General features: G+C 49.2%; 1 protein-coding gene across 1 annotated transcript in view; it reads left to right on the forward strand.

Moving 5' to 3' along the window:
* Window positions 1-26,528, forward strand: part of LOC112115473 (LIM homeobox transcription factor 1-alpha-like) — a 57,292-nt gene that overhangs the window by 26,036 nt on the left and 4,728 nt on the right. Inside the window, exons 3-6 of the mRNA XM_024212550.2 lie at window positions 23,867-24,099; window positions 24,726-24,883; window positions 25,834-25,911; window positions 26,347-26,476. Of these exons, the coding sequence (XP_024068318.1) occupies window positions 23,867-24,099; window positions 24,726-24,883; window positions 25,834-25,911; window positions 26,347-26,476 (599 nt within the window). The remainder of the gene's footprint in view (window positions 1-23,866; window positions 24,100-24,725; window positions 24,884-25,833; window positions 25,912-26,346; window positions 26,477-26,528) is intronic.

The following is a 26,528-nucleotide window of genomic DNA, read 5'->3' on the forward strand; positions in this document are numbered from 1 at the left end:
GGCCCAGCGGTGCCGGGGCTCTGAACTGCCCGGCCCAGCGGTGCCGGGGCTCTGAACTGCCAGGCCCAGCGGTGCCGGGGCTCTGAACTGCCCAGCCCAGAGGTGCTGGGCTCTGAACTGCCCAGCCCAGAGGTGACAGCGCGCGACCACCCAGGTAATAATCTCGCGACCCCCTGAGGGGTCACGACCCCCAGTTTGAGAACCCCTGCATTAGAAGATAGTTAGCAGAGGTACTGTGACGGATTTGCATTGACCTTTCACCTCAGAAGAGCAAATCCTGTCTTCGTTTATAAGTGACTTTGGTGAGTCTTGTACCAGTTTCCTTTTGTGCCTGTTACAGAATCACAGTTCTGCACGTGGATTGGGATTGAGGGGCATCAGAGCAGTGGGTGGGGGGAGCCCAGGGCTGGGAAAGCAGGAGGCTAGAGGTGAGGATTGAGGGGCATCCGCACATCTGGAGGGGGGAGCCCAGGGCTGGCGTAGCAGCAGGACTTAGGTCAGGACTGAGGGATACTGGCAGTGGTGGGGAACCCAAGGCTGGGATAACAGGACGGCTAGAGGTGGGACTGAGTGGCAGAGCTCAAGGGAAGCAGGTTTATAAAGGTCGAGATGCTACAATCGTTGCATTATAACTTGCTGAAAATCTTTCTGTTCATAAACTTGGTTGTAATTACAAAAAACAAACAAAACCAAAAGACCTCAAAGTGTAACACTTGAAACATACGGGGGCCTCATCATCAAGTATTTCCTTCATTTAGAAACCGGTCTAAAGTCTCAAATGCTATTAAGAAATACGAACGATTAATTCAGTATTTTAAAACAAAACCTGCTTCCTCATGTATTTGTCGGAGGGGAGATGGATAATAATCAATATTCCCCTCGCTGAAGTGCCCTGGGACATGGGCCTCTTTGCCTTCTCAGTGCTCCTTGCTGTCTAGGAAACAGCCTGTCCCTTGTTTCCCGGGTGGGTTTTGCTCCAGGAGTAGAATCTGTGGCTCCCTTTTGGGAACACGCATTACGGTTAAATTGGAACAGGAAGAAAATGAAAACAGGGAATGTAACACATAAGGAAAGTCTGCCGGGTCTAATGCCAGCCTCCCTGCTGGGTCACTAGAGCTTGCTCGGCCCGGCTGCTTCAGAAATGCATTACGCTCCCTTGCCTATTTTTATCTTTGCTCCACTCTCCTTCCCTGGTACCTTATTCCCTGTGTTTATTACCCTTCGAAGATGAGAGCTCGCAGCTTGGTTTCCCTGTTTCATCTTCATTTCCTGGATTTAATTTTTCCTACGGGGCTTAATGCTTATTCATAGCATCAGAAGCCAAACAGCTGATAGCAGTTCATGGCTCCAGTAATCCCTAAAGGTGTGAGTGCAGCCAGATCCCTGAGAATTATGCCATAAAGCCTGAAATAATGGTCCCAGGCCAGCACGGTGAGGACCAGCCAGGGCAGTTAAATCTCCCAGGTAGCAGTGAGAGGTGGTCTCTGCCCTGAAGAGGTTACAATCTAAACAGACAAAGACAAAATTATTATCTGAGGACCAGAGAGATAAAGGGCCTTATCCTACAGATTGGAACCCTGGACCCCCACAGAACAACCCGCAGGGTCATGGCTTAAGTAACTTGCCCGAGGTCGCACAGGAACCTCTAAAAGAGCCAGAAACTGAAAGCAGGTGGTCTGAGTCACAGCCCCGTTCCTCAACCCCTCAGCCTGCCTTTCTGTGGCCTCCCGGACTCTCTCCTCTCACCCGTGTTGTGAGAACAGCCAGTTCAGGTTTGGCTGAGGCGGAAGCAGGACGCTGCATCCCTCCTGCCTGAGCGGTCTCTGCCCAGAGTCTCAGGGGGCGTTTTCTCAAGCACAGATTCCTAGTTGCAGACATCCAGCCTCAACATGCCTGTTTCCGCTGGTCGCTGAGGCTCCCCCTCTCTCATCCTGGCCTCTCCCCCGCGGCCTGTCGGATCCGAGTCCCGCACGGCGAAGCATCAGTCTGCAGGAGGCGCTATTGCCAACCCTAGCCATTTGAAAACGATGAGTCAGCCCCCTGTTGCGATTTAAAAAAACAGTAAGTGAGGGGTTCTTTGGATTTGCCGTGTCGTTTCTCAGGCATTAGGCGGCTCATTCTCCAGCTTTTCTCCATAATGGAGGGGGCCAGAAACTGATTGCTTTATGGAAGCTGAGATTGTCACCTAATCACCTGAGTCCAGGAGCTGGGACTTTAAGAAAACTATTGTGAGACTTATGATAAAATGGTGAGAGTTGGCAGCACTGAACAAGTTTTCCTGTTACCAGGGCCGGCTCCAGGCACCAGCATTCCAAGCAGGTGCTTGGGGCGGCAAAAACAGTAGAGCCGGCCCTGCCTGTTACTCACCAGGAGCAAACCACAGCCCACTTTCCTGGGTGGCTGCTGATTAGCTGAGCACGGCAGTAGTTCCCACTGGATGCTAAGCATCTTGGGAAATCAGACCCCCAATCTCTTCCAGGGCCGCCCAGAGGATTCCGGGGGTCTGGGGGCCCCCCGCCGCTGAAAACCAGGCACTTCGGCAGCGTGTCCCGGGGCGGAAGGACCCCCGCCGCGGGTCTTCGGGGCACTTCGGCGGCGGGTCCCGGAGCAGAGGGACCCCCCGCCGCCGAATTGCTGCCGAAGACCCGGAGCGGAAGAAGCTCTGGGGGCCCGGGCCCCGCGAGAGTTTTCTGGGGCCCCCGGAGCGAGTGAAGGACCCCGCTCCAGGGGCCCCGAAAAACTCTCGTGGGAGCCCCTGCGGGGCCTGGGGCAAATTGCCCCACTTGCCCCCCCCCCCGGGTGGCCCTGATCTCTTCTCCCCAAGGTTCACAGCCATCTTTCCCCTCGCTGTCCAGCTCCCCAACTGTGCCACTGCCCCAGAGACTGAACCGGGGACCTCCAGAGCTCAAAGCACCAGCGGTGACAGCTTCCGCCAAAGCTCCCTAGCTAGGGCTCCAGGGGCACCTTAAAGACTAACAGATTGATTTGGGCATCAGCTTTCGTGGGTTAAAAAACTCATTTCTCCATCAGACGAAGAAGGTTTTTTACCCACGAAAGCTTCTGCCCAAATAAATCTGTTAGTCTTTAAGGTTCCACCGGACTCCTTGTTGGTTTTGTGGATACAGACTAACACGGCTACCCCCTGATACTAGCTAGGGCTGTAACAGACTCTTGCCCTATGTAGATGGTGCACAGAGGGGGATCTGTAGCACACAACCTTTGGGTTGTTAACATGCTTTGGTGGTGGCAGAACAGGGGCCTTTCCTTCTAGCTGATGCACAAATTGCATTATAAACCAGATCCATAAAGCGCTTCCAGCTTTCACTCCCCCCTTGTAATGTAATTAACCCTAAGTGTGGTTAATGAAAGTGTCCCCTACCTAGCTAGGTGGCAGCGTCATGTGTCTTTGGCTATTATATAGCTTTCCCTTTATCAGGGTGTTTCAGATACAGCTGGAAGAACATCCCAGTCACCCAGGGCCACTCCCAATGGCTCCATCTAAAAATCTTTCCCCAATTTCCTCCATAATGCCCCCCCCCTTTTCGCATGACCACTTTCTTCCCTAGCCTGCCCAGAGCTCACTCCTGCTTCTGTGTGCACCAGCCTGTTGCTTCTAGGGACTGTCTCCCTTTCGCCAGAATCCCATGTCACACTCCAGGATGTACATGCTACACTCAGTATTTTGTTGTTCCAACGCGCACAGTTCTTCGTCTCCCACGATTTCTGTGCTAGAGGGAGACTTAAGCTTCGTGCCATAAAGCATTCCCTTATCTCATAAACCCATCAATAAATCCAGGTTCTATGTCTGGGAATTGTTTCCCCACCAATAATGCATGCTTTAAAAAGTCCTAAAATTTAAATAAAAGTTTCATTAGGTCACATCGAGTCCCTAGCCCGAGCAAGGAACCACTCACCTAGGGAAAGGGTGGATTCTCCCTCACATGCAGTCTTTAATTCAAGATGGGACTATCTTTTTAAAAGAGATGCTCTAGCTCAGTGGTTCTCAACTAGGGGTTCACGTACCCCTTGAGATATGCAGAGGTCTTCCAGGGGGTACATCAACTCATCTAGATATTTGGTTAGTTTTACAACAGGCTACATAAAAGCACTAACAAACTAGAATTTCATACAGACAACGACTTGTTTATACTGCTCTATGTACTATACACTGAAATGGAAGTACAATATTTATATTCCAGTTGATTTATTTTATAATTATATGGTAAAAATGAGAAAGGGGGCCATTTTTTAGTCATAGTGGGATGTGACACTTTTGGATTTTTATGTCTGATTTTGTAAACAAGTAGTTTTTAAGTGAGGTGAAACTCGGGGGTAGACAAGACAAATCAGACTCCTGAAAGGGGCACAGTAGTCTGGAAAGGTTGAGAGCCACTGCTCAAGCTCATTCAGGAGTGATGGCCTTGATGCAGAAATTATTGGGTGATGTTCTTCGGCCTGTGCAATGCAGGAGATCAGACTAGATGAGCATAACGGTCCCTTCTGGCCTTACTGTGAATTTCCTCCCATGACTATGTGTACTGAATAGAGTTAATGTCTGAAAAGCCACTTCAGGCAGGTGTTTTCATTGGGACCTTTACAAAATGTAAGGATCATGGGTGGGCAAAAAAATTGAACAGCTGATACAGGACACGTTTAATAAAGGAGGGGAACATAATGACAATCAACATGGGTTTATGGAAAATAGGGTCTTGTCAAACTAACTTGATATCACTTTTGACACAGTTACAAGTTTGGTTTATAAAGGAAACAGTGTTGATACACTTAAACTTCTGTAAGGCATTTTATTTGGTATTGCATGGGAACTTGATTAATAAAGTAGAATGATACAAAATCAACATGACACACATGAAATAGATTAAAAATTGGTTAAATGAGAACATAAGAACGGCCGTACTGGGTCAGACCAAAGGTCCATCTAGCCCAGTATCCTGTCTACCGACAGTGTCCAATGCCAGGTGCCCCAGAGGGAGTGGACCAACAGGCAATGATCAAGTGATCTCTCTCCTGCCATCCATCTCCATCCTCTGACAAACAGAGGCTAGGGACACCATTCCTTACCCATCCTGGCTAATAGCCATTAATGGACTTAACCACCATGAATTTATCCAGTTCTCTTTTAAACGCTGTTATAGTCCTAGCCTTCACAACCTCCTCAGGTAAGGAGTTCCACAAGTTGACTGTGCGCTGCGTGAAGAAGAACTTCTTTGTATTTGTTTTAAACCTGCTGCCTATTAATTTCATTTGGTGATCCCTAGTTCTTGTATTATGGGAATAAGTAAATAACTTTTCCTTATCCACTTTCTCCACATCACTCATGATTTTATATACCTCTATCATATTCCCCCTTAGTCTCCTCTTTTCCAAGCTGAAGAGTCCTAGCCTCTTTAATCTCTCCTCATATGGGACCCTTTCCAAACCCCTAATCATTTTAGTTGCCCTTTTCTGAACCTTTTCTAGTGCCAGTATATCTTTTTTTAGATGAGGAGACCACATCTGTACGCAGTATTCGAGATGTGGACGTACCATCGATTTATATAAGGGCAATAATATATTCTCAGTCTTATTCTCTATCCCCTTTTTAATGATCCCTAACATCCTGTTTGCTTTTTTGACCGCCTCTGCACACTGCGCAGACATCGTCAGAGAACTATCCACGATGACTCCAAGATCCTTTTCCTGACTTGTTGTAGCTAAATTAGCCCCCATCATATTGTATGTATAGTTGGGGTTATTTTTTCCAATGTGCATTACTTTACATTTATCCACATTAAATTTCATTTGCCATTTTGTTGCCCAATCCCTTAGTTTTGTGAGATCTTTTTGAAGTTCATCACAGTCTGCTTTGGTCTTAACTATCTTGAGCAGTTTAGTATCATCTGCAAACTTTGCCACCTCACTGTTTACCCCTTTCTCCAGATCATTTATAAATAAGTTGAATAGGATTGGTCCGAGGACTGACCCTTGGGGAACACCACTAGTTACCCCTCTCCATTCTGAGAACTTACCATTAATTCCTACCCTTTGTTCCCGGTCTTTTAACCAGTTCTCAATCCATGAAAGGACCTTCCCTTTTATCCCATGACAACTTACTTTACTTAAGAGCCTTTGGTGAGGGACCTTGTCAAAGGCTTTCTGGAAATCTAAGTACACTATGTCCACTGGATCCCCCTTGTCCACATGTTTGTTGACCCCTTCAAGAACTCTAATAGATTAGTAAGACACGATTTCCCTTTACAGAAACCATGTTGACTATTGCTCAACAGTCTATGTTTTTCTACGTGTCTGACAATTTTATTCTTAACTATTGTTTCGACTAATTTGCCCGGTACCAACGTTAGACTTACCGGTCTGTAATTGCCGGGATCACCTCTAGAGCCCTTTTTAAATATTGGCGTTACATTAGTTAACTTCCAGTCATTGGGTACAGAAGCCGATTTAAAGGACAGATTACAAACCTTAGTTAATAGTTCCGCAACTTCACATTTTAATTCTTTCAGAACTCTTGGGTGAATGCCATCTGGTCCCGGTGACTTGTTAATGTTAAGTTTATCAATTAATTCCAAAACCTCCTCTAGTGACACTTCAATCTGTGACAGTTCCTCAGATTTGTCACCTACAAAAGCCGGCTCAGGTTTGGGAATCTCCCTAACATCCTCAGCCGTGAAGACTGAAGCAAAGAATCCATTTAGTTTCTCCGCAATGACTTTATCGTCTTTAAGCGCTCCTTTTGTATCTCGATCATCAAGGGGCCCCACTGGTTGTTTAGCAGGCTTCCTGCTTTTGATATACTTAAAAAACATTTTGTTATTACCTTTGGAGTTTTTGGCTAGCCGTTCTTCAAACTCCTCTTTGGCTTTTCTTATTATATTCTTGCACTTAATTTGGCAGTGTTTATGCTCCTTTCTATTTGCCTCACTAGGATTTGACTTCCACTTTTTAAAGGAAGTCTTTTTATCTATCACTGCTTCTTTTACATGGTTGTTAAGCCACGGTGGCTCTTTTTTAGTTCTTTTACTGTGTTTCTTAATTTGAGGTATACATTGAAGTTGGGCCTCTATTATGGTGGTGAGCTCCCACTGCACCACTGTGGCCAACGGGCTAATGTGATCCGTGGATGTACAAACGGGGGAATATCAAGTAGGAGTGAGCGGTTGTATTACCTCTGTGTTTGGCACTGGCACAACCACTACTGGAATCCTGTGTGCAGTTCTCTTGTCCACAGTTAAAGAAGGATGTTGATAATTGGAGAAGGTTCAGAGAAGAGCCACAAGAATGATTAAAGGATTGGAAAACATGCCTTATAGTGAAAGACTTAAGGAGCTCAATCTGTTTAGCTTATCAAAGAGAAGGTTAAGGGGTGACTTGGTCACACTGTAGAAGTACCTACACAGGGAACAGAATTTTGATAATAGAGTGAATTTGATAATAGAGAGAAGTTGAAGTCAGAGAAATTCAGCCTGGAAATAAGGCACAAATTTTGAGCAGTGAGGCCATTTAACCATGGGAACAATTGACTGAGGGTTGTGATAGATTCTTCGTCATTGGAAATGTGTAAATCAAGAGGGGGGGTTTTGCTCAAAGATCTGCTCTGGAATTTTGTGGCCTACGTTACACAGGAGGTCAGACTAGGTCATGCTAATGGTCTCTTCTTGCCTCACAAGAAGGGAGGTGCAAATAAACAAGGGCTTGGTCCACACACAAAGCTGCACCCTTTTGGTGTGATTTAAAATTAATTCCATGTAACCAGTGAAAACTCCTGTGTGGACGCTCTTAATTCAGTTTAGACCTGGGATTTAGAAACTGTTTGAGTTTAAATCAAGATGAGTTCTGGTGTAGACCCATCCTTACAGCAGCTTTAAGTTAAAAACCTCAGCTAGCTAATATGGCCGCCTCTATTTACCACAGTATCTTCGCACCTCACAATCTGTCATGTAGTCAGCCTCGCACCCTCCCATAAGTAGGATTGCCACCTCTGAGGTAAAAACAAAAAAGGGGGAGACATCAAGGGTGGTCCTGGGCCCATAAAACGGGACAGCTGGCAGTGTGTACCAAGCACCCTTCCTGATTTCCTGGGGCAGCTACCTCAAAAAAGAGACAATTCTGGGAAAACTTGGACAGGTGGCAGCCTACCTGTGAGGCAGGGCAGTGAGATGACTCCTCTTGTGCCGATGGAAACTGAGACACAGAGAGGCTAAGGCCAGATCCTCAAAGGTATTTAGGCTGAAATCACTGGGGGTTAGGAGTCTGGATACCCCTTTGAGGATCTAGGCCTAAGTGACCGGGCTGAGGCCACACAGGGAGTCTGTGGTAGACCTGGGAATTGAATCAGGTCTCCCTAGTCCCAGGCTAGCAGCCCTAACCACTGCACCTTCCTTCCTCTCTAGCTTATCCCCTTAGCTTATCCTGGGCACCAGGTAAAGGGCCCTTAAACCATCAAGAACTGGTTGTGGCATTTCCCCAGGAAAGATGGTTCATTGGTTAGAGTTAGGGTGACCAGATGTCCCGATTTTATAGGGACAGTCCCGATTTTTGGGTCTTTTTCTTATATAGGCTCCTATTACCCCTCCAGCCCCGTCCCAATTTTTCACACTTGCTGTCTGGTCACCCTAGTTACAGTTGTCATGTTAGGGTGAAATGTAGCCAAATGGTTTCCCAGGTGACTGGAAAAGGCTCCAGCCCCGACGTGGGGAGGGACAGTGCCTGTTATCACTGGTCACTACTGACTCTTCCTTTGCGGCTGCTCTACCCACTTCCCAGCACCTCACCGCTTTAAAAGAAAGAGAGAGAGAGAGAGCCCAGAGTTTAATTTAAATCACGTCTCCCAAGCTTGTTCTTTTCTCAATCAATATTGCTTTTTGCATCATATCTAATCTCTTTTTTCTCCAAAGTAAAATTTAATTAAATAATTCTAATGAATGTTTAATGATGTTCTTTTGTCATTATTAAATCTGTAATAAAAAAGAGTCTGCAGCCCCTCTGCCTCTCTCCCCCTCGTATCCACCCCCCTCCGCGTCCCCCCTTTCTGTCTCCCCTCCACTCTGACATACGCCGTCCTGCACACGCGCTCGCGCTCCCCCCACACTCTGACAGGGCTGGCATTCAGACCTGCAAACAGGAAATGAGAAAGGGAGAAACAGGATATTGAGTTTGGATACTATCTGGATCGGTAATATCACCCCTAGCTACTGTGGGAGGGAAGGAACGCTTCCCCACACTGAGAATACTAATCTAACCCACCAAGGCTTTACAGAGGCGGCCAACAAGGCACCACAAAATCAATATGAATTGATAACTCCAGCTCGAAATTCAAATACCTGGAGCAAGCGGCTTGGCTGGCTGGTGCTTTGCGGACTGGAAAGTGAGCAGGCGGGCGAAGGGAGAGCAGAATGCCGGCAGGGGATTCGTCTCAAGGGATGAGAGAGGGGGAACGCCAGCAGGAGTATTCTATCTGGGATGTAAGATTGGGACCAAGTCTCCAAAGGCCCTTTCCAGAGAGAATTGGCTTCCTTGTATCAGAAGTGCTCGTCTCAGTTTTTAATCAGAATCTGGAGTTTTCTCGGTGAACTGGGATGGGGTAAATAGGAGCCATAACAAGAAAAAGCCCCAAAGTCAAGATTCTCAAAAGTAGCTGGTGATTTTGGGTGTCCAACTTGACACCATAAAGTGGCTTGATTCTCAGAGAGTGCTGAGCACCCATCCTCTGGAAACTAGGCCCCTTTAACGTGCCTCCCGTTGGGCGCCCTAAATCACTAGTCACTGAAAATCTCCAGCCAAGCTGCCCACATCTCTACGAGTGGTGACGGGGTGCATGAATCTATTGTTTCTACAGACAATGCCATCTCCCTGGGAACTTCCCCACAAACTGAGATCTAGAGATGTTCACAAAAATGTCCTGACAGAAAATGTGGTTTCTTCAAAATAGACATTTCCCATGGTGGAAAATGTCTATTTTGACAACAGTTTAAATTTTCCAATCAGGGGAAATATAACGTCAAATCCAAATTTTGAAATGAAACCACATTTATTTCCTTTATAAATCATATCATTTGACATGTTAAATTGTTTTGTTTAGACTGAACATACTGCAATTTTCCATTTTGACATTTACAATGAGAAACTTTTGGGGATTTCTTTGCTTCCCGAAAATGTCCAGTATTTCAACTTTTTGTTCTGATTCAGAATGGAAAGTAACTTCAAAGTGGGTGAGATTTCCTGTAAAAGGACAAATCCATTTTTCAAAGAGCTCTTCTAAGATGACTGTGGACAGACAGGTCTCATCTCTGCTCCTCCACACTGCTCTGGTGACCGATGCGAGCTCTGCTCTTCCTTGCTCCTCAATCCTACAGCTCTATCGGCTGGGCTCACTCACCTGTGGCCTGTTTGAGAACCAAATGCAGGGCCAACAAAATGCACCTAAGCTACAACTAGATCTGTAAGTGGAGAGGACAATGCGTCTCAACCGTGACGCTGCTTCCGCGGGCCCAAATGCCCTGTCCTAGGGCACGTCAGAGCTCCGCTCCTCTCACAATTTCCCCTGCTTGAAAGTAGTGTTTTAAAAAACCTCGAAGAACTTACATGCTGGTGGGAATCCAGGCCAGGCCAGCAGAGATGCAGGGCCTGAATCTCCCATCGCCATGCTCCCTGGGCAGCCACGTGCCCCAGTGCAAAGCGGACATAAAGCGGTATTGAATCAGAGCTGTAGCATTTTGCACCCTCTCTGCACTGGCATGAATGATGGTCGGTCTCAGTGGACAGGTGAAACCACCAGTGCCATTGACTGGATTCTCAGTGCTGAGTGTGTTTGAAAATCTGGCCTTCTTATTGGCAGCCTCAGCAAAGAGGCCAAGAGACGAATGAGCTTTGGAGACTCGCTTCCTCTCTGTGGCTCAGAGAGGGTCTCTCTCAGGTGGTGCCGGGGGGATGTATGGGACACCTGCCCACGCTGCACTGCTCTGAAGGGAGGGCAGCGCACTAAAATGCCCATTTGGGCTACAAGGCCCTCACGGGTCAGAGCAAGCACTCGCCTTGACAGTTCTCTCCAGAGCATGGAATGAAAACCCCCTTGTGTCTTTACACTGGGTCCTCTTTAAACAGCATGTGTGATAGCTCCATTTTCTGCCTTTACAATACTTGGCAAAAGTCATAGCCCAAGCGTGGAAGAAAACATGTCAGTGGGAGATTCCTGGGTAATTTTCACTTCTCCATCAAAAACATTGATTTGGGGGAATAAAATAATCCTACTGAGCACTTACCATCTTGGAACATAAGCTGTCCATTCTGCTGACGTTAAGTATTTCTGTGGCACTGCGGCTGTAGCATCGCAGAGCAGTTTTAATCGAATCATCTCGTCACCTCCATGTGAAATAGGCAAATGGTTATTATCAGCATCCCCCATTCACTGAGGGGGAGATTGAGGCAAAGGGAGGGACCGTGACTTGCCCAGAGCCCTAGAGGGGCTCGGTGTCAGAACATAACAGTTCCTGCTTTGTTCCTACATCTTTGCTCAGAGCTCTCGATGGGGACCTGAAGTTCTGTTGCCATGCAGTCATGCACCCCGAAGCAAAGTGCTTGCACGTGTGCCAAGATAACTGCACACGATGCAGGGTCCCTGGCCTCTCTCCTTCTTCTGCACCAACAGTGAGGTTAGCTCCATGTTGCACGGGCCGAGAGTCCCTGCCCTGAAGAGCTTGCGGTATAGATCAGAATGATTTCTCCCTGACTGGGAATGGAACCCACTCAGCTGCAGCAAGAACACTGTCTCCTGGCCACCAGGGAGGGTGAAGGGGGACACGCTGGTTTTCCAGTATAGCTTTTCCTACAATATATTGATGGTTTAAACTCTGCGCCCACAAATATGTCTCCTTGTATCAGGGGGTGTTGCATTCAGCAGCACAGGGGAGACCAGGAAGACTGGCAGGAGCAGACAGGCAGATGGCCTCTGTCCTGCCTGAGTGGAGAGTTTGTATGAAAGGGGCTGTATTGCAGCCGCTGGTCATTCGTAGTAGTTAAAAATAAATATGTAAGAAATTCCAGTAGTTCCCTTTGGCAGAGCCCAGCACCCCTTGCTGTCTGAGATGCTGTTTGAAAGAAGCAGTGGACTGCTCTTCTACAACCAAGATGAAAGTTTGGGAAGGGCTATAAATCCGCCTGCTTCAGGGCAAGAACCCTAACCCCTAATTAATGAGGGTCAGGAGGGAACTTCCCCTGGGGCCTGGTTATCTCATTTCTGCCTTCTGTGGGGTTTTCTTTGGAGCAACAGGTGCTGGCCACTCTTGGAGATGGGAGGCTGGGCTAGACAGGACCCTTGTCTGATCCCGCCTGGCAATGCCTCTGTGCCTATGGCTGAAGATCCACAGGTGACAGTGAAGACAACATGCTGTGAGCATGCTGTGAGGGCATTGTTACCATCTGCATCACAATGACATCTGCACATCCCATGCACCAGCATCCTTCAGCCTTCACATTGCCATTGTGGGCCTCTTTCTACCCATACAATTCCAGTGAAACCTCTCAGGGCCACCAGAGGGATTTGAAAGGTTCGTCCCCTTGAGCCCCTTCTCTCCATCCCCGGTCTGTGTCCAGAATGACTGGCTCTGGGATGGGGAGAGAACAGAGAAGAGGAGGTGTTGATGCTTATCCACAGGGAAAGGCATCTTTCCCATTTTGCCCGCTGCACCTTTTCTGGCAGCATCCCTCCCTCCCCTGCACCTGACAGAGACACTCACTGAAATGCAGCCTCTCGCTGGCCGTACCCAGAGAAAAACAAATTTTTTTGTTAGCATTCTGCAGCGATATGACAGGCGCCCTATGAATTCTGGGAGATTTTAATAAAGAAGACAGGACTGTGAAATTTAATAAAAGAGTTCATCAGATTATATGGTGATGGCTCAGTGCCACAGAACTGGCAGTAATATCCTCACAGTAGGGGGCTTAACCCCTTGAGGCACGGAGCAGAAGCACTGTATTAAATCTTTCAGTAGCGCTTCACTCGTGTCACTTTAATATTTATGAATCTCCGCGGCTTTGGGAACTAGTCGGGTGTTTTGTTTGTTGTTCGTTTTTTTATTTAAGGACCAATTTTCATCCCCGGCATTAACAGACTCAAGCCCAGACACTAACTATCAGGGTTATAACAACTATTCTCTTCAGAACTGATATCAAGGGTAGTGCAGGGCCCAGCCAGTCAGACCTGCTCTTGCGAGGTTCAGAATTTGGTGCTTTAATAACCAAATGGCAATCACAGTAAATGTTGCTAGCGATCGATTTAGGGGTCTTCGCAAACCTTTCCAGTATCCCCCATTCCAGGCCCAAAGTTCCCTCTGTTCAACACAAATTTGGAGTCTCCTTCATTTTAATGAAGAAAATTTTTTACATTGGGTAAAAAGAATCATCATTGAGTTCTGTGTCGCTGTAAGTTCCCTGCTGGAATAATGTTACGGGGTCCTACTCTACTCTAGTCTATACAGCTTCTTTTACCACCCTCATCACCTTAATAACTTGGGCACCTGTTAATTGTGCATTAAGCGACATAACTAACACCTGTCACGTGAGGTACGTTCTTTCTGTCATCCTTCCCCAAGGGGAGAATTGTCTGTGTTGTTTTGGTAGGGTTTTGTTTTTGAGGATTTTATTGTTTGTTTTTTAGTGTACATGGTGCTTCGTGTTTATGTTCGAGAAAGCAGGACTGAAGAAGTGGGTCTGGCCCTGGGAGCAGAAGGTGGGGAGGTTTGTGACAGTCTTAGTCCCTGGGCTAGTTTGTTCTCTGTCTCCTGCACAGACAATCTTTGGTAGAAAGTTCCATGGCTCCTGAGGAGAAGATTTGTAGCCATCGTCTTCATCCCAGAGCTTTAGGGCCTTTTAGTTACCCTGGGCCCAGGCCATTGGGTACCGTGAAGATAAGTGCCAAGGCCTTTGGACTTGACTCGATTTTCTATGGGAAGCCAATGCAGAGAGCAGAGGACAAGCATGACGTGCTGGCAGGAGCCCTGGTGGGGGCACCTGTCCAGGAAGCATATTGCGTGATGTTCTTTTCGGAGCGAAGCTGTAAAGGATTCTCTGTAATAACGCAGCTGCTTGCTAAGTGCTTGGAGAGCCCTGGATGGAAGGTGCTCGCGATGGGGCAGGGGGCAATGGTCACCAAGTGCTGTGTGGGTTTATGGTGCTACATCAATCCAGTATGTGATTCGTGTCACAGAGTCAGTGCCTAACTAGCAGCACTTAGTACTCAGGACGATATCTCTGCATTCTCTCGCTCACACAGGCCTCAGTCTCACCAGTCCTTGCACCCTCATGATGCTCAGGGATAGGGTTAACCTGGCAGGCGTTCAGCGCTTCCCCATCCTGCCCATCACACTTATCCACCCTTGCCCCAGATCCTGACTGGAATGCGAGAGTCTGCAGCATGTCCAGACATTGTTGCAATCTAGCCCCTGAGCAGCTCCTTCAGGAAAGCCCGTTCCCTCCCCATCCAGCCCGTGTGGTTTCCCCATGGCCCCTCCTTGTAGTAGGCCAAACTCAGTCCTGGGAGCTCATTGATGTCCACTGCTTTGGGCTTCAGTTGCCCCCTGAGAAATGATCCATTTCAGAGAGAAGGACAGATGGTTTGGGCCTCCAGGGACTGGCTGGTTAAGCAGAAAGTTTCCCGTCACCAAAGAGTAGAGATCTCCCATCCTGCTGGTGACTGTGCATGGAGGACGGTGGAGCATGCTCTGCTCCTGAGATTGTGCTGCCAGGGGTTTCCCCTGAAGCGGGGAGTGTTTGCTGCACAGATCCCGACAGGAAGAGGGGCTGTGTGGGGCCTGCTGCGCTGAAATTCTCACCAGTGAGAGAACTGGCTTAATTAACTGTGGCTTGGGTGTGACCAGGACCCGAGGGCCCCTTTCTAGAGGAGAACCCCTGCGTGTCCCTTCCAGAGAGGCCGACAAATGCCCCGGGGGGAAAGATCCGTGAGGAAATGAGAGTCTCCCCCAAACTGCTCCTTCATTCTGGCCTAGGCATTGCTAACATGACATCGAAATGAAGCAGAGGGGAATTTTGCCCCTTAACCCCTCCCCACCCACCCCATATCATTGAGGGAAGACCCTGCTATTGTGGTGTGAGTGAAATAAACTCTTTGGAATGAAAGAGCATATTGTATTTCCAGCGCCGCCTTATTCCACCCCGTGTGTCCCACCCCCCTGCTCCTAGCCCGGCGTGAAATCTGGAAAGGGGCTTTACAAGTTCCACTTCAATATTTCAGACGGCTACGATGGATTTTGCAGCTCAGCGTTAAGTAAACAGACCTTGCTTAAGCCAGGACTGCTTCATTTTGACTAAACCCTAACTAAATAAGCCGGCTTCATGAAGCACAGGCCTTGTGGCTTTCAAGGCCGCCTTAGCCCTTGCTTCATTAACACCTTTTAATCCCACTGGTACAATCTTATACGCTCCAAATTACCCTTCCCAGGCCTGGGTCAGGGCCCTCCGTGCTGCCACACAACAGGTCAGAGAACTGCTCAATAACTTGCTGCTCAGCTCAGCCCCATCTGGAGTCGCTTTGAGGGGCAGAGCCCTCGCTCTGACTGTGATTCCTTCTCCAAAGCAGTCTGCAAGGAGAACGGTACCCCCAAGAGCGACAGGTCTGGCTCTGTAGGGATTAATGGGCTGCTTAGGGAGTTGCGGTATTTTACTAGCACTTGAATCTGATAGATGATGGAGTCTATTAAATATCTGAAAACAGTTGGTCTCTGTAAACCCTTCCCAAATATTCTGTTGAAGAGGCAAACCGTATCAATGACCTGCCGTAGAAGGAAATAGAAACAAGATATCAGACTTTTCTGGGACTTATGCAGTTCAAAAGAGATGAATAGAGGGAACTCGGACCAAATACCCAAACAAAAGCACCCCTGAACTCTAGGGTGTGTGAAATCTGGCACTGAATTTTGCAGCTGAGGGGGTCTCTCTCTAGCATCCAACTTCCATGCTTTTTTGCAACAGTCACCTCTCTCCCCTACCATGGCATGGTTAGAAATTTTTGCTAAACTTCCTAGGGAAAATTAGTTAAACTCCAAGTCTCTCTCAGCTGTTTTAGTGACTGAACAGTTTGCCTGTCATTCAAAAGCAAATTGTAAAGGGTGGGGATAGGAGCAGCTCAGCGCTGCAGAAGAGGATGTTGATTGTTTGTTTGAAGGAAAATGGGAATGTAGAATGCAGCCAGATCTGCACCTTACGGTGAGCAAAATCCATCTCTGCACCAGTTAAGTGCCATTTCAGTCCAGTGCATAGGCCCTCTGTAAAGGAGTGTATTGCACCCACTGTGAGGGGAGGTGACAGCAGCAGGTCGGGGACGCTGGGTCTCAGGGTTCTAATTTCTTGTAAATGACACACAACATAGCTTCATGGAGGATTTTACTCTGGGAACAGAGGCAGAAAGATAACGGCATGTGGGGAAGCTGATGCCCCTCCAAAGGGGTCTCTGGAGTTCCACCCAGTGATCATACACACTGCACACTTTGGTAACGGAAGCATGAGCCATGGTTGGCCAATCCACAACTGATGAAAGGAAATCATTTGTCGTACAGTGTGTAATTAGGCTGCGGAACCCATTGCCACAAGATGTAGTTGAGGCCAAGAACTGAGCAGTGGGCATTTCTAAGGATAACAAGAATATCCAGACTTACAATAATTAATGCTAACAGGTATTTTCATAGGGATAGAAAACCTCAGGCATGAAATCTTAGGCCAATCGCTAACGAGTAGTGGTCAGGATGAGACCTTAATGGGGAGCAGATTACCCACCCTGTAGCTCCTGAAGGGTTTCCTGCACCTTCCTCTGAAGCAAGTGGTGCTGGCCGTTACTGGAGACAGGACTCTGGGCTAGATTGGTCTGATCCCGTCTGGCAATTCCTATGGTCCTGCAGTGGGACTCAGCGCTGCATTGTAGTATGTTAGTAGGTGACTCGGCCACACATGCTTTCCCAGGGGGCTGCTCTCTCGGTGATAGCTCTCAACTACACAGTGACAGCTCGCTCAGCCGCTGATGTCTGCCCTGACCACAAAATGGAGGGTCGAGCTGTCGGACAGCAGCCTTCCAGCGTGGGCTTGATGTGTCTTTGTCCTTGTCTGGATGGTACAGCTGCTGCCTATGAGCAAATGCCTTGGTACAGGTGTACCTTCTAAGAGGCAATTTATCAACCTCCTGTTCTGTCAGCAAGCACCGGCCCCTGTCTGCGCTGCTGCTCCCCGTAGAGTGTTGCAGAGTAGGTGTGAGGAAAGGGCTGACAAGGGTCAGGCCGACCATCCCAGGTCTGCCTCTCTTGCCGCTAAACTTTGAGCAGACACTCTGCCTGACCCAGATGCTTGTTCCATGTAGCTCTTCAGAGCAGATTTTCCCAAGTGTGAGCCGGCTTCCCTGCCCACCATCCACAGACACTTGTTCCACAGAGCAGTCTCTCCTCCATGCCCCTTTAACACAGCTCCTTTTCCAGCAGGAAACACAAATTCCACCATTTGTAGAATTAATGAATTTGATGCAGGCTGAGCAGGTATGAAAAAGGTGATCGATATCTGTATTAACTTTACAAATGTTATGTGCCTCTGTCTACTGGATTACTACCATTCTGTCTGCTACATGTTTGCAGAGTTAATTCAGTCCCGGGTGGCTTTTGCACACTGTAGGAACCGAGATCAATGGCTGTAGATAGCCTAGTTGCTGGTGCTTAATGGACAAGACAGGTGTCAAGGTCTTTTGTTTTGTCTCCAAGTGGGAAAGGGACAGGGCCCTTCAAGCAGGAAACCTTAAATAAAGAACTTGGAAACAGTTAAGACAGCAACCCTGATGCACAGAGGCAAGGTCTGCAGTGATGCAGCTGGTAACCCGGTTCCCTGAAGACCTAGGGTATCAGAGCTAATTTGAGCCCACCTCAGCCTGTAGCCCTTTTGTTGTTTAAATCCTTTTCTCTCTGGTTGCTATATTCCTATGGATAAAATAAATAATGCTTTGTTGTGGGTGTCACTGCATTTACCTCCTGGACACAGCTCCCAAAGGGGAGTCTATAGAAGGGGCCAAACTCAGTTGGACCTGCCAAGGAAACATGGTTGGTAAACAAGGGTGCTGTGCCCTGGAGACCCAGCCTAAAAGTGGGGTGAATCACTGAGAGAAATGCAGGCCCTGGGCCTGTCACTGGAAAGGGTGCCTATGAAGAGTCTGAAGGGTATGTCTACACTGCAATCAGGAGATGTGATTGTAGCATGTATAGACATACCTGGGCTAGCTAAATCAAAGCTAGGTCAAGTACGTCTAAACATGCTGCAGTCGCACTTCTAATTGCTGTGTAGACATACTCTGACTGAGGGATCAAAGGTACAGCTCACTCTGAACTGTGACAGCTGGTGAATGAATACACCTGCTCAAACTACCTAAACAGTTAGCAGTGACTGCCTCTGTCCCTGTCTCTCGCTCTCCCCACACAGGCCCATCACTCAATGGAGAGGGGGCATTATGGAGTTTAGAGAGGAAAGTTGAGGTTTGGGTCCAAATTTGAAGACACCACGTTTTTCTTCTCAAACTTTTGGCCTCTGATTCCAGCTGAGACCTAAACTGCAGTGAAATGTTTGACTTGAAAAACTTCAGTTCCCTGCTAGTGACCAAATGCAGCAGGAGCAACGCTTTTGTCTGCTAAGCAACATGCAAGCATAATCCAACGTTTAATTCCTTTATGCGTTTTCAACAAGTGCAGCAAAGCGTGAGGTTTATGTAGCTGCTTGATCCTGTCATGGGCGTTTCACACAAACAAACAACCTCATGCCAATTGTCAGTTCAATTAATTATTGTTATTTATTATTTGTATTGTTGTAGCACGGACCAGGACCCCGTTGTGCCTAGGTGCTGTACAAACATAGAACAAAAAGACTGTTCCTGCCCCAAGGAACTTACAATATAAGATAAGAAACAATAGGTGAATACAGGCAGGGATTACAAAGAAACAGTGAGACAATATTGGTCGGCATGATGGGCAGTGATCTCTGCACACCAACTACCTACCCGGCATCACAGTTATACTTCTTCAATGAGACTTTTTGGCATGACTAGCTGCATGAGCATTGCCAAAGTGTGAGAAAAAGACCGACCTCTCAGGTATCTGTCAAGGGTGGGTAGGACCCATCTAACACATCGGCCTTCTTTCTGGGAGTTTGATTGTAGTACAGCCTCAATGGCTAATGCACCTGTCCCCGTAGTTTGTCAGTGCCAGAAAATGTGGGGGACAGGATAGCTTAGAGGATTGGAAATCGGACATCGAGCCTTTGGCCTGGAGTAGGTGACTAATCCAAATGTGGTCGCAGATCAGTAGTGGATGAAAGCTATTATGATCTGAATGCCGGTTTGTGCCCTAGGGCATGTGAAACAATTTGGTTGTTGAACAAGTGGCCACTACCACAGTTAGCATCACACTGCTTCCTCGTTGGCTGCCTCAGCAGAGAGCCCAAGGACTGACTGGAGCATGGGGTCTAAACTCACTCCTCGCACTGGGTGCGTTCTTCCAAAGGAGGTGGGAGATGTTCGTGGTGGATGGGAAGCTCTCCCTGCAGTTGGCTGGGCTGTTCCCTCTCTGTGGACACACCCAGGGCTGTCAATCCAGCACCTTTGCTGGCGCTAAATTCACTTCAAGTAATGAACCTGGAAGCCCAATTAGTATCTGCAACATCCCCCCATGTGGCTTCCCGGGGCAGCTGCATTCAGACGCCATGCAACCATGTTCCCACCGCAGCCGCCCTTCCCTCCTCTCAGAATACTGGCTGCAACGGAGATGTATTCTGTTCCTATGACAACCCAAACAATATTACCTTGACTTAAATGGATTCAGGCGATATTAAAACCGGCCTCTTTAGGAATTCCTAGTGTTGGAGGGGCTGAGAATTTTAATTTTGTGTAATGCGAGCTGACACCGTGTTTATGAGCTGCTTGCTGAATGTTTTCTTCAATTAGTACAAAGCAGAGCAGATTTGTTTTCAGGGCTTAGCTTGGGAGAGGGAGGGTGTGGGGCTCATAGTGCCTATGTGAGATTGAGTTATGTTACAGCAGCTGTGCATCCCTCAACTGATCACAGCTGGGAAGCCCATCCTATGAAATCCAGGTGAGATGGCCAGCACCTGAAGGGGTCTTTAGACAAGACTCGCTGACTGCCTCGTTCTAATAGGAGTAGGGTAAAGGAGCTAGTTAGCTTGCACCTATAGGGAATCTGGGGATGGGCAGGCCTCTTCTCCCTGACATCTGTTTCCAGGTATCTTTGCTCCACCTAGTATCTCTCACAGCTTTCACATTTAAAACCAGTGCACACACACAAACACATGCATTTGCACACTCAGGACATTCACCTGACCTTGTGCTTATCTCTACCATACCCTGTCCCGTGCAGGATCAAGCCCAAAGCAAGTTTTATGTCGGGAAGTTTCTCTTTCCCTGCCCCTCCCAAGCAATACTCAACGATTAGCCTGCAGAACTCATTGCCACGGCATATCATTGAGGTCAAAGGCATGGACGGAACAAGGATTAAAAAATAGCTTAGATATTTCTCTGGATAATGGAAATTTCCATAGCTGTCATGGTAAGTATTTAAGGATTTGTACAAGAACTAAACCCTCTTTCAGGGCAGGATCCCTGCTTCGGACTAATGGGAGTCAGGAGGGAGAGCTATCCTGCAGAGTGGCTTGTATTCCTAATAATTCCTGAATTCCTAATATTTCAACTGTTATGTCTGTAGCCCTAGCCATATGCTGGACCCATCCCTCACCTTCTAAAAGCCCGCCTGTCTGGGTGCACAAGAATGGTAGGGTTGGGGTATGTTACAGGAGTGTGACTGGACCTGCTGCTCCTGGGAAGAACTAGCTGAGACTAAACATGATTCTTGGGTCTTGCTAAAGACCCAAGAATCTTCATGTCATGGAGATTTGGTCTCAAGTGTGGCACATACACAAATAAGTCCCATGCCCAGGAGGGAAAGTCTGCAAACCAAGGAGACAGTGGAGAGCCTTTGCATTTAATAGTTAGGGTAGTTTGCATTGAGATCTAATTCCAGACGACAGGATGGGAACGTTCAGTGACGCCTGCTCTGCCTTTTTACAGTTACCACAACCAGTACTAGAGCACTCTTCTGCACACAAAGGCATCACAAGATCCAGTGGCTGGGCTCTGCCACTAGACAAATGCAAACTGGAAATAAGTAATTAGCTAGTAATTAGCCATTGGAACAGTGTCCAAAGGGATGTGGTGGATTCTCTATCACTTGGAGTCTATAAATGGAGACTGGGGCTACGTCTTCACTACGGGGGGGGGGGGGCGATTTAAGATACACAAATTCAGCTACACGAATAGAGTAGCTGAATTCGACGTATCGCAGCCAACTTACCCCGCTGTAAGGACGGTGGCAAAATCGACCTCCGCGGCTTCCCGTTGACGGCGCATACTCCCACCTCCGCTGGTGGAGTAAGAGCATTGATTCGGGGATCGATTGTCGCGTCCCGATGAGACGCGATAATTCGATCCCCGAGAGGTTGATTTCTACCCGCCGATTCAGGCGGGTAGTGTAGACCTAGTCTGGGTGTCTTTCTAAGAGAGGTGCTCTAACCTAACCACAGACCATTGCAGGACACCCTGGGTGAAATTGGCTGGCCTGTGCTTTAGGGTGACCAGATGTCCCGATTTTATAGGGACAGTCCCGATTTTGGGGTCTTTTTCTTATATAGGCTCCTATTACCCCCCCCCACCCCATCCCGATTTTTCACATTTGCCGTCTGGTCACCCTAGCTATGCAGGACGTCAGACTACATCAACAATAAGGTCCCTTCTGGGCTTAAATTCTAGGACCATAAATAACTTGTTACTCGGTAATAAGTCACATGCTTGTAACTGATCACAGATCACAGTTAACACGGAAGGGTTTACTTTGTCTTTTCACCTCCGCCTGCCACACGGGGTGCTGGTGTCAGAGAGGAACAGATCTGTATGCAGCCCACCTCTGGGACTGTGCATGGAGCACGCATCCCACCTGCTCCTTTGGGGCAGTGTGTGGGTGTGGGTTTGGTTTTTAAACACGTGACTCAGTGGCAGCGTTTTTCTTTATACTGAACTTCTATTTAGGATGACCAGACAGCAAGTGTGAAAAATCAGGACAGGGGGTAGGGAGTAATAGGAGCCCATATAAAAAAAAGGCCCAAATATCGGGACTGTCCCTATAAAATCGGGACATCTGGTCACCCTACTTCTATTTCAAACTCAATTTTTTAAAGTAAAACATGAATCACAAAAAGACCGGGGGGGGGGGGGGGGGAATGCAGAGAGAGATGGAGAGGAACACAGACAGAGAAGGAGAGAGAGCAAGAAATCCCACGTGGCTCCAGCTGGAATGTCCCAGCCACTTCAGGCGAAGGCCATCGCGCAGCACAACTCCATGGTGGTATTTGGAAGGGATGAGCTCTCCCCTGTAATCCTCTCCATCCCGCTCCGCAGAGTTTGCCAGGAGGATTAACCCAGTCTTGTTCTCAATCCCAGTTTATGAGTTCCCTGCTGGTGGGGAAGATCCTGTGTGTTTAAACAACAGCCTAATTAATCCCCATTTTATTACTTTCTCTTGTCAAGTGGCTAAATAGAAGCTGTCAGCCGGCAGCCACCGTGCTCACATTTGTTTAGATCCCAAATTACTTCATCAGAACCATCTGCTCTGAACGCCGGGCACTCAGCGATTGTTTATTTCTTTCTCAGGATGCCGCAAGGGGCACAAACAGCCTCCTCCGGGGCTCCCCGTGCCGGATCCGTACAGTCCCCGGGGACTACGTTATTAAAATGAGTTTAGGGGTCTCGAAGGAAGCCCTACCTGCTGAGACCACACTAACAGACTGAGCCGGGCAGCATGGTCCCTGGGGGCTTCTCAGGCTGCATTCACTGACTCCACTGGCCTGAATAGAGTGAGATGTATTGGCCCTGAATGAGCCTCCAGCAAAGTTCATTCAAGAGCAGAAGAGGCACTCGGGACAGCCACACCAAGGAGGGCAGCGTGGGCGCTGACTCCACAGGGGTTGAAAGGCCGGGCAGGCCGTGTTCCTTGCAGAGCTGGCTGGGGAAGTCAGGGGCAGCATGGGCCAGGAGCAGTGGACCTAGCCCAGAGAAACCACTACCCATCTAGGGGTTATTTATGATACCTGTAGGGCCGGATCCTTAGCGAAGGTCAGTGGGCACAGCTCCTTTGACTCCACCAACGGCCTTTTATACACGCTGATGACCTGGCCCCTGGTTTCCATATTCCACTTTGTGGTGCTTCCCTGGGCCCTTTCCCACGCCCCAACCTCTCCCCCTCCCCAGGTCACTGAGCTGGTAACCCAAACTCACCTGCTCTCTGTCATCCTGTTCAGAACAGCCGCCTGGCAGGCCCAGCCCGACCCTGCCTCAGTGGCCTTGGGCCTGTGTCAGCCCCCAGAGCACCCGGTGCTGCTGTTTTTCTGTCCTCCCCGCCGCATGGGAGAACTGGAGCCTTTCCCAGCTGCTGCGGAGCCCCCGGACTGGTGGGACTCCTGACGCCTCGTACATCTGCTCTACCCGCTCCAGTTATCAATGCAGGCATGTGCACCATGGCATCACAGCGCCTGTCCGTATCTAGAGGAGAACAACATTCACCCTGAGCCGCTGCTCCGACTAGTGAAGCCCCAGTCATAACCGGGACCCCCTTAAACCACTCCCGTATCTAGGTGTTATCCCTATCAACCCAATACTTCCCATAGCTCCAATACCCCCCTGATTCCCTCCTAGCCCCACTGCCCCCTTAGCCCTAACCCCTAGGCCCTGTCTGACTGCTTTGTTCCCTCCCTGGCCACACAGGCTCTTCCAGACCAAGTGCAGCAGCTGCCTGAAGGCGATTGCCCCGTCTGAGTTCATCATGCGGGTGCTGGAGAACGTCTACCACGTCCACTGCTTCTTCTGTTGCGAGTGCGAGCGGCGTCTGCAGCGTGGGGACGAGTTTGTGCTCAAGGAGGGGCAGCTGCTGTGCCGCAGCGACTATGAGAAGGAGAAGGAGATGCTGAGCGCCATCAGCCCTGCGCCCACTGAGTCTGGTGAGGGGCCACAGGAGGCCTACATCCTCGGGGCCAATGGGGAAGGAGGGGCTGGGGCGAGTGGACCCCCCTCATAGGGCTGGGAATGAGGGGGTCAGGGGACCAGCCCCCTCAGCCCTGGGGTTCACGGCACAGCTAATGTAGGGTGTTGCAGGGATACTGCCTGGTCCCCAGGGGACAGGGCTGTAAGATTGGGAGATGTGGGATGCCCATGAAGGGGTCCAGTCTGTGTCCTCTGAAGCATCTGTCCCCTGACCACTGTCTGAGCCAGGTCCTTGGACTAGACCGATGGTCCCTTGGTCTGATCCAGAGTGGCAGGGAGGGAGTGAATGGCGGGACACTGGTGGTCTGATCTGAAGGGTCGGGGTGGATGGATACTGGGCTAGAAAGGCCCATTGGTCTGATCTGGGGTGGCCAGTGGGGAATAATACTGGGCTAGATGGGCCTCTCTGGTTCTATGCACCGTGTCTCAGGACCGGAGCCCTTGTGGGCCTGGCCCTTGCTGAGGACGTAAGGGACCAAAGACCTGAAAGGGGAGGAAATTTCCTGGCTTCGCTGCTACAGCAGCTGAGCCAGAGAGGCCCCGGCCTGCCAGTGGCAGTAACAGCGAACGGTTCCCCTTCCAGTGAAAAGCGAGGATGAGGATGGCAGCCACTCCCACGGCAGAGGCAGCGAGGAAGGCAAGGACCACAAGCGCTCCAAGCGCCCACGCACCATCCTCACCACTCAGCAGCGACGGGCTTTCAAGGCCTCCTTTGAGGTTTCCTCCAAACCCTGCAGAAAGGTAGAGTGCAGGAGGGAGCTTCCTCACTGCCTGGGCCAGAGTCCCCGCCCGGCTCTTATGCCCGTAAACCCCCCTGTAGTCCTATGGCCTCAGAGCCCAGAGTCCTGCCTCCACGCTCCCAGCTGGGCTGCAAAGCAAGCGCTTCCAGAACACACCCCAGGGGAGCAGGGAGAGACCAGGTTCCCTTCTGACCGTGCGTCCGGCCCAGCAGCAGCGTGGCGCATATACCGTGGCTATATGCCAGCTGTCTCTCTGCACTGCAGCTTTAAGCCTCAGCACAGCTTGGCAGCCAGCTTGTTTTCATTTCAGTGCAGATGGTTAGAGAGGAGATGCACACACTGGGCCAGATGTTCCACTGCCTTGCATCTTGTGCTGTCACTTACGCCAGGGCAAAGTGGGTGCCTTCTGATCTGGGAGCGTTTCACACCCACTTTCCACTGGCGTGAATGATGGCACGAGGTGAACTAGGCCCACTCTGAGCCATTTCATAGACAGCAGCATCCGTTGTTCTCTTTCTCCTCTAGATAGTGTCAGGTGTTTATAGTACTGTGCAGATGAATAGAAAGACAAGTTGCCTACCTTGGGGGGTTCAGAGTAATGACAGAAGTGATGTGGTAAACAGGAGCTAGGGAGTGAGAGATTCCTCCTTTTAGATACTTTTCTGTGCCGGTCATTTTCTAAACTCTTGAGAAGGGACAGCTTCTCGGAGGAACTTACAATCCTAGGACAGACAAAAACACAGAAGTTAGGAGTTCAAGTCAGCATGACTCATTATAGGCAGCAGGGTAGATTTGCAGCCGGTGTGAGTTTCTAGGAAGGATCTGGAAAGGGCAGGTGCACTGCACAAGGTTAGGTAGGGACACTGTTCTACCCATCAGCTGAGTTGATCGTTTTCCAATATAACAAAGCTCTAACTCACCTTTTCCAACTCCTCTCCCCTCTGCGGGTAGGTGAGAGAGACCCTCGCAGCTGAGACAGGCCTGACGGTCCGGGTGGTGCAGGTCTGGTTCCAGAATCAAAGAGCCAAGGTGAGTGACTGCTTCTCTCATCGGAACCAAGCTCGGTGGCCCGGATTCTCAATTGCACTGAGGCCCTTTGCACCGTTCTGGCAGTCTAACAGGGCAGAAACAGCTCTCTGAGAATCCCCCCTACACAGGGGGCCTCCCCAACTGGTGTGGAGCTGGTGATAAGACCCTGCTCCCAGACTGCGGCACATAGGGGTGGATTGAGGCCATGGCTGGTGTGCACTTTGCTCTGATATTCTGTGCTTCCCAGGGCCTATTAGGGCAACATGAAACCCTAGTGAGGCTCTCTGCGCTTCAGGACGAGTGTCTGTGTGATATCTGCACTGCTCCTTCACTAGGGAGGGGAAAGGCAGCTGCCCAGCAGGGAGTTAACTGCAGCACATTACCCCAGCCAGACCCTTCATGCGAACTTAGGGCCTTGCTTGCTTCTCCTGGCAGATGAAGAAGATCGCTCGCAGGCAGCAGCAGCAGCAGCAACAGCAGGAGCAGGAGCAGCTGGGCAACCCGCGTTTAGGGACCGGCCGTGGGACTGGCCGCAGCAGCAGACAGAGCAATGAGGACAGTGAAGGTGAGGCGTGGCAGAGCCTTGGGATCAGCTCCCTGCAACAGCCCAGGGGGGA

The sequence above is a fragment of the Terrapene carolina genome, unplaced genomic scaffold (genome assembly GCF_002925995.2).
Source record: "Terrapene carolina triunguis isolate 2854851 unplaced genomic scaffold, T_m_triunguis-2.0 Scaffold833, whole genome shotgun sequence".
Classification (NCBI taxonomy): domain Eukaryota; kingdom Metazoa; phylum Chordata; order Testudines; family Emydidae; genus Terrapene; species Terrapene triunguis.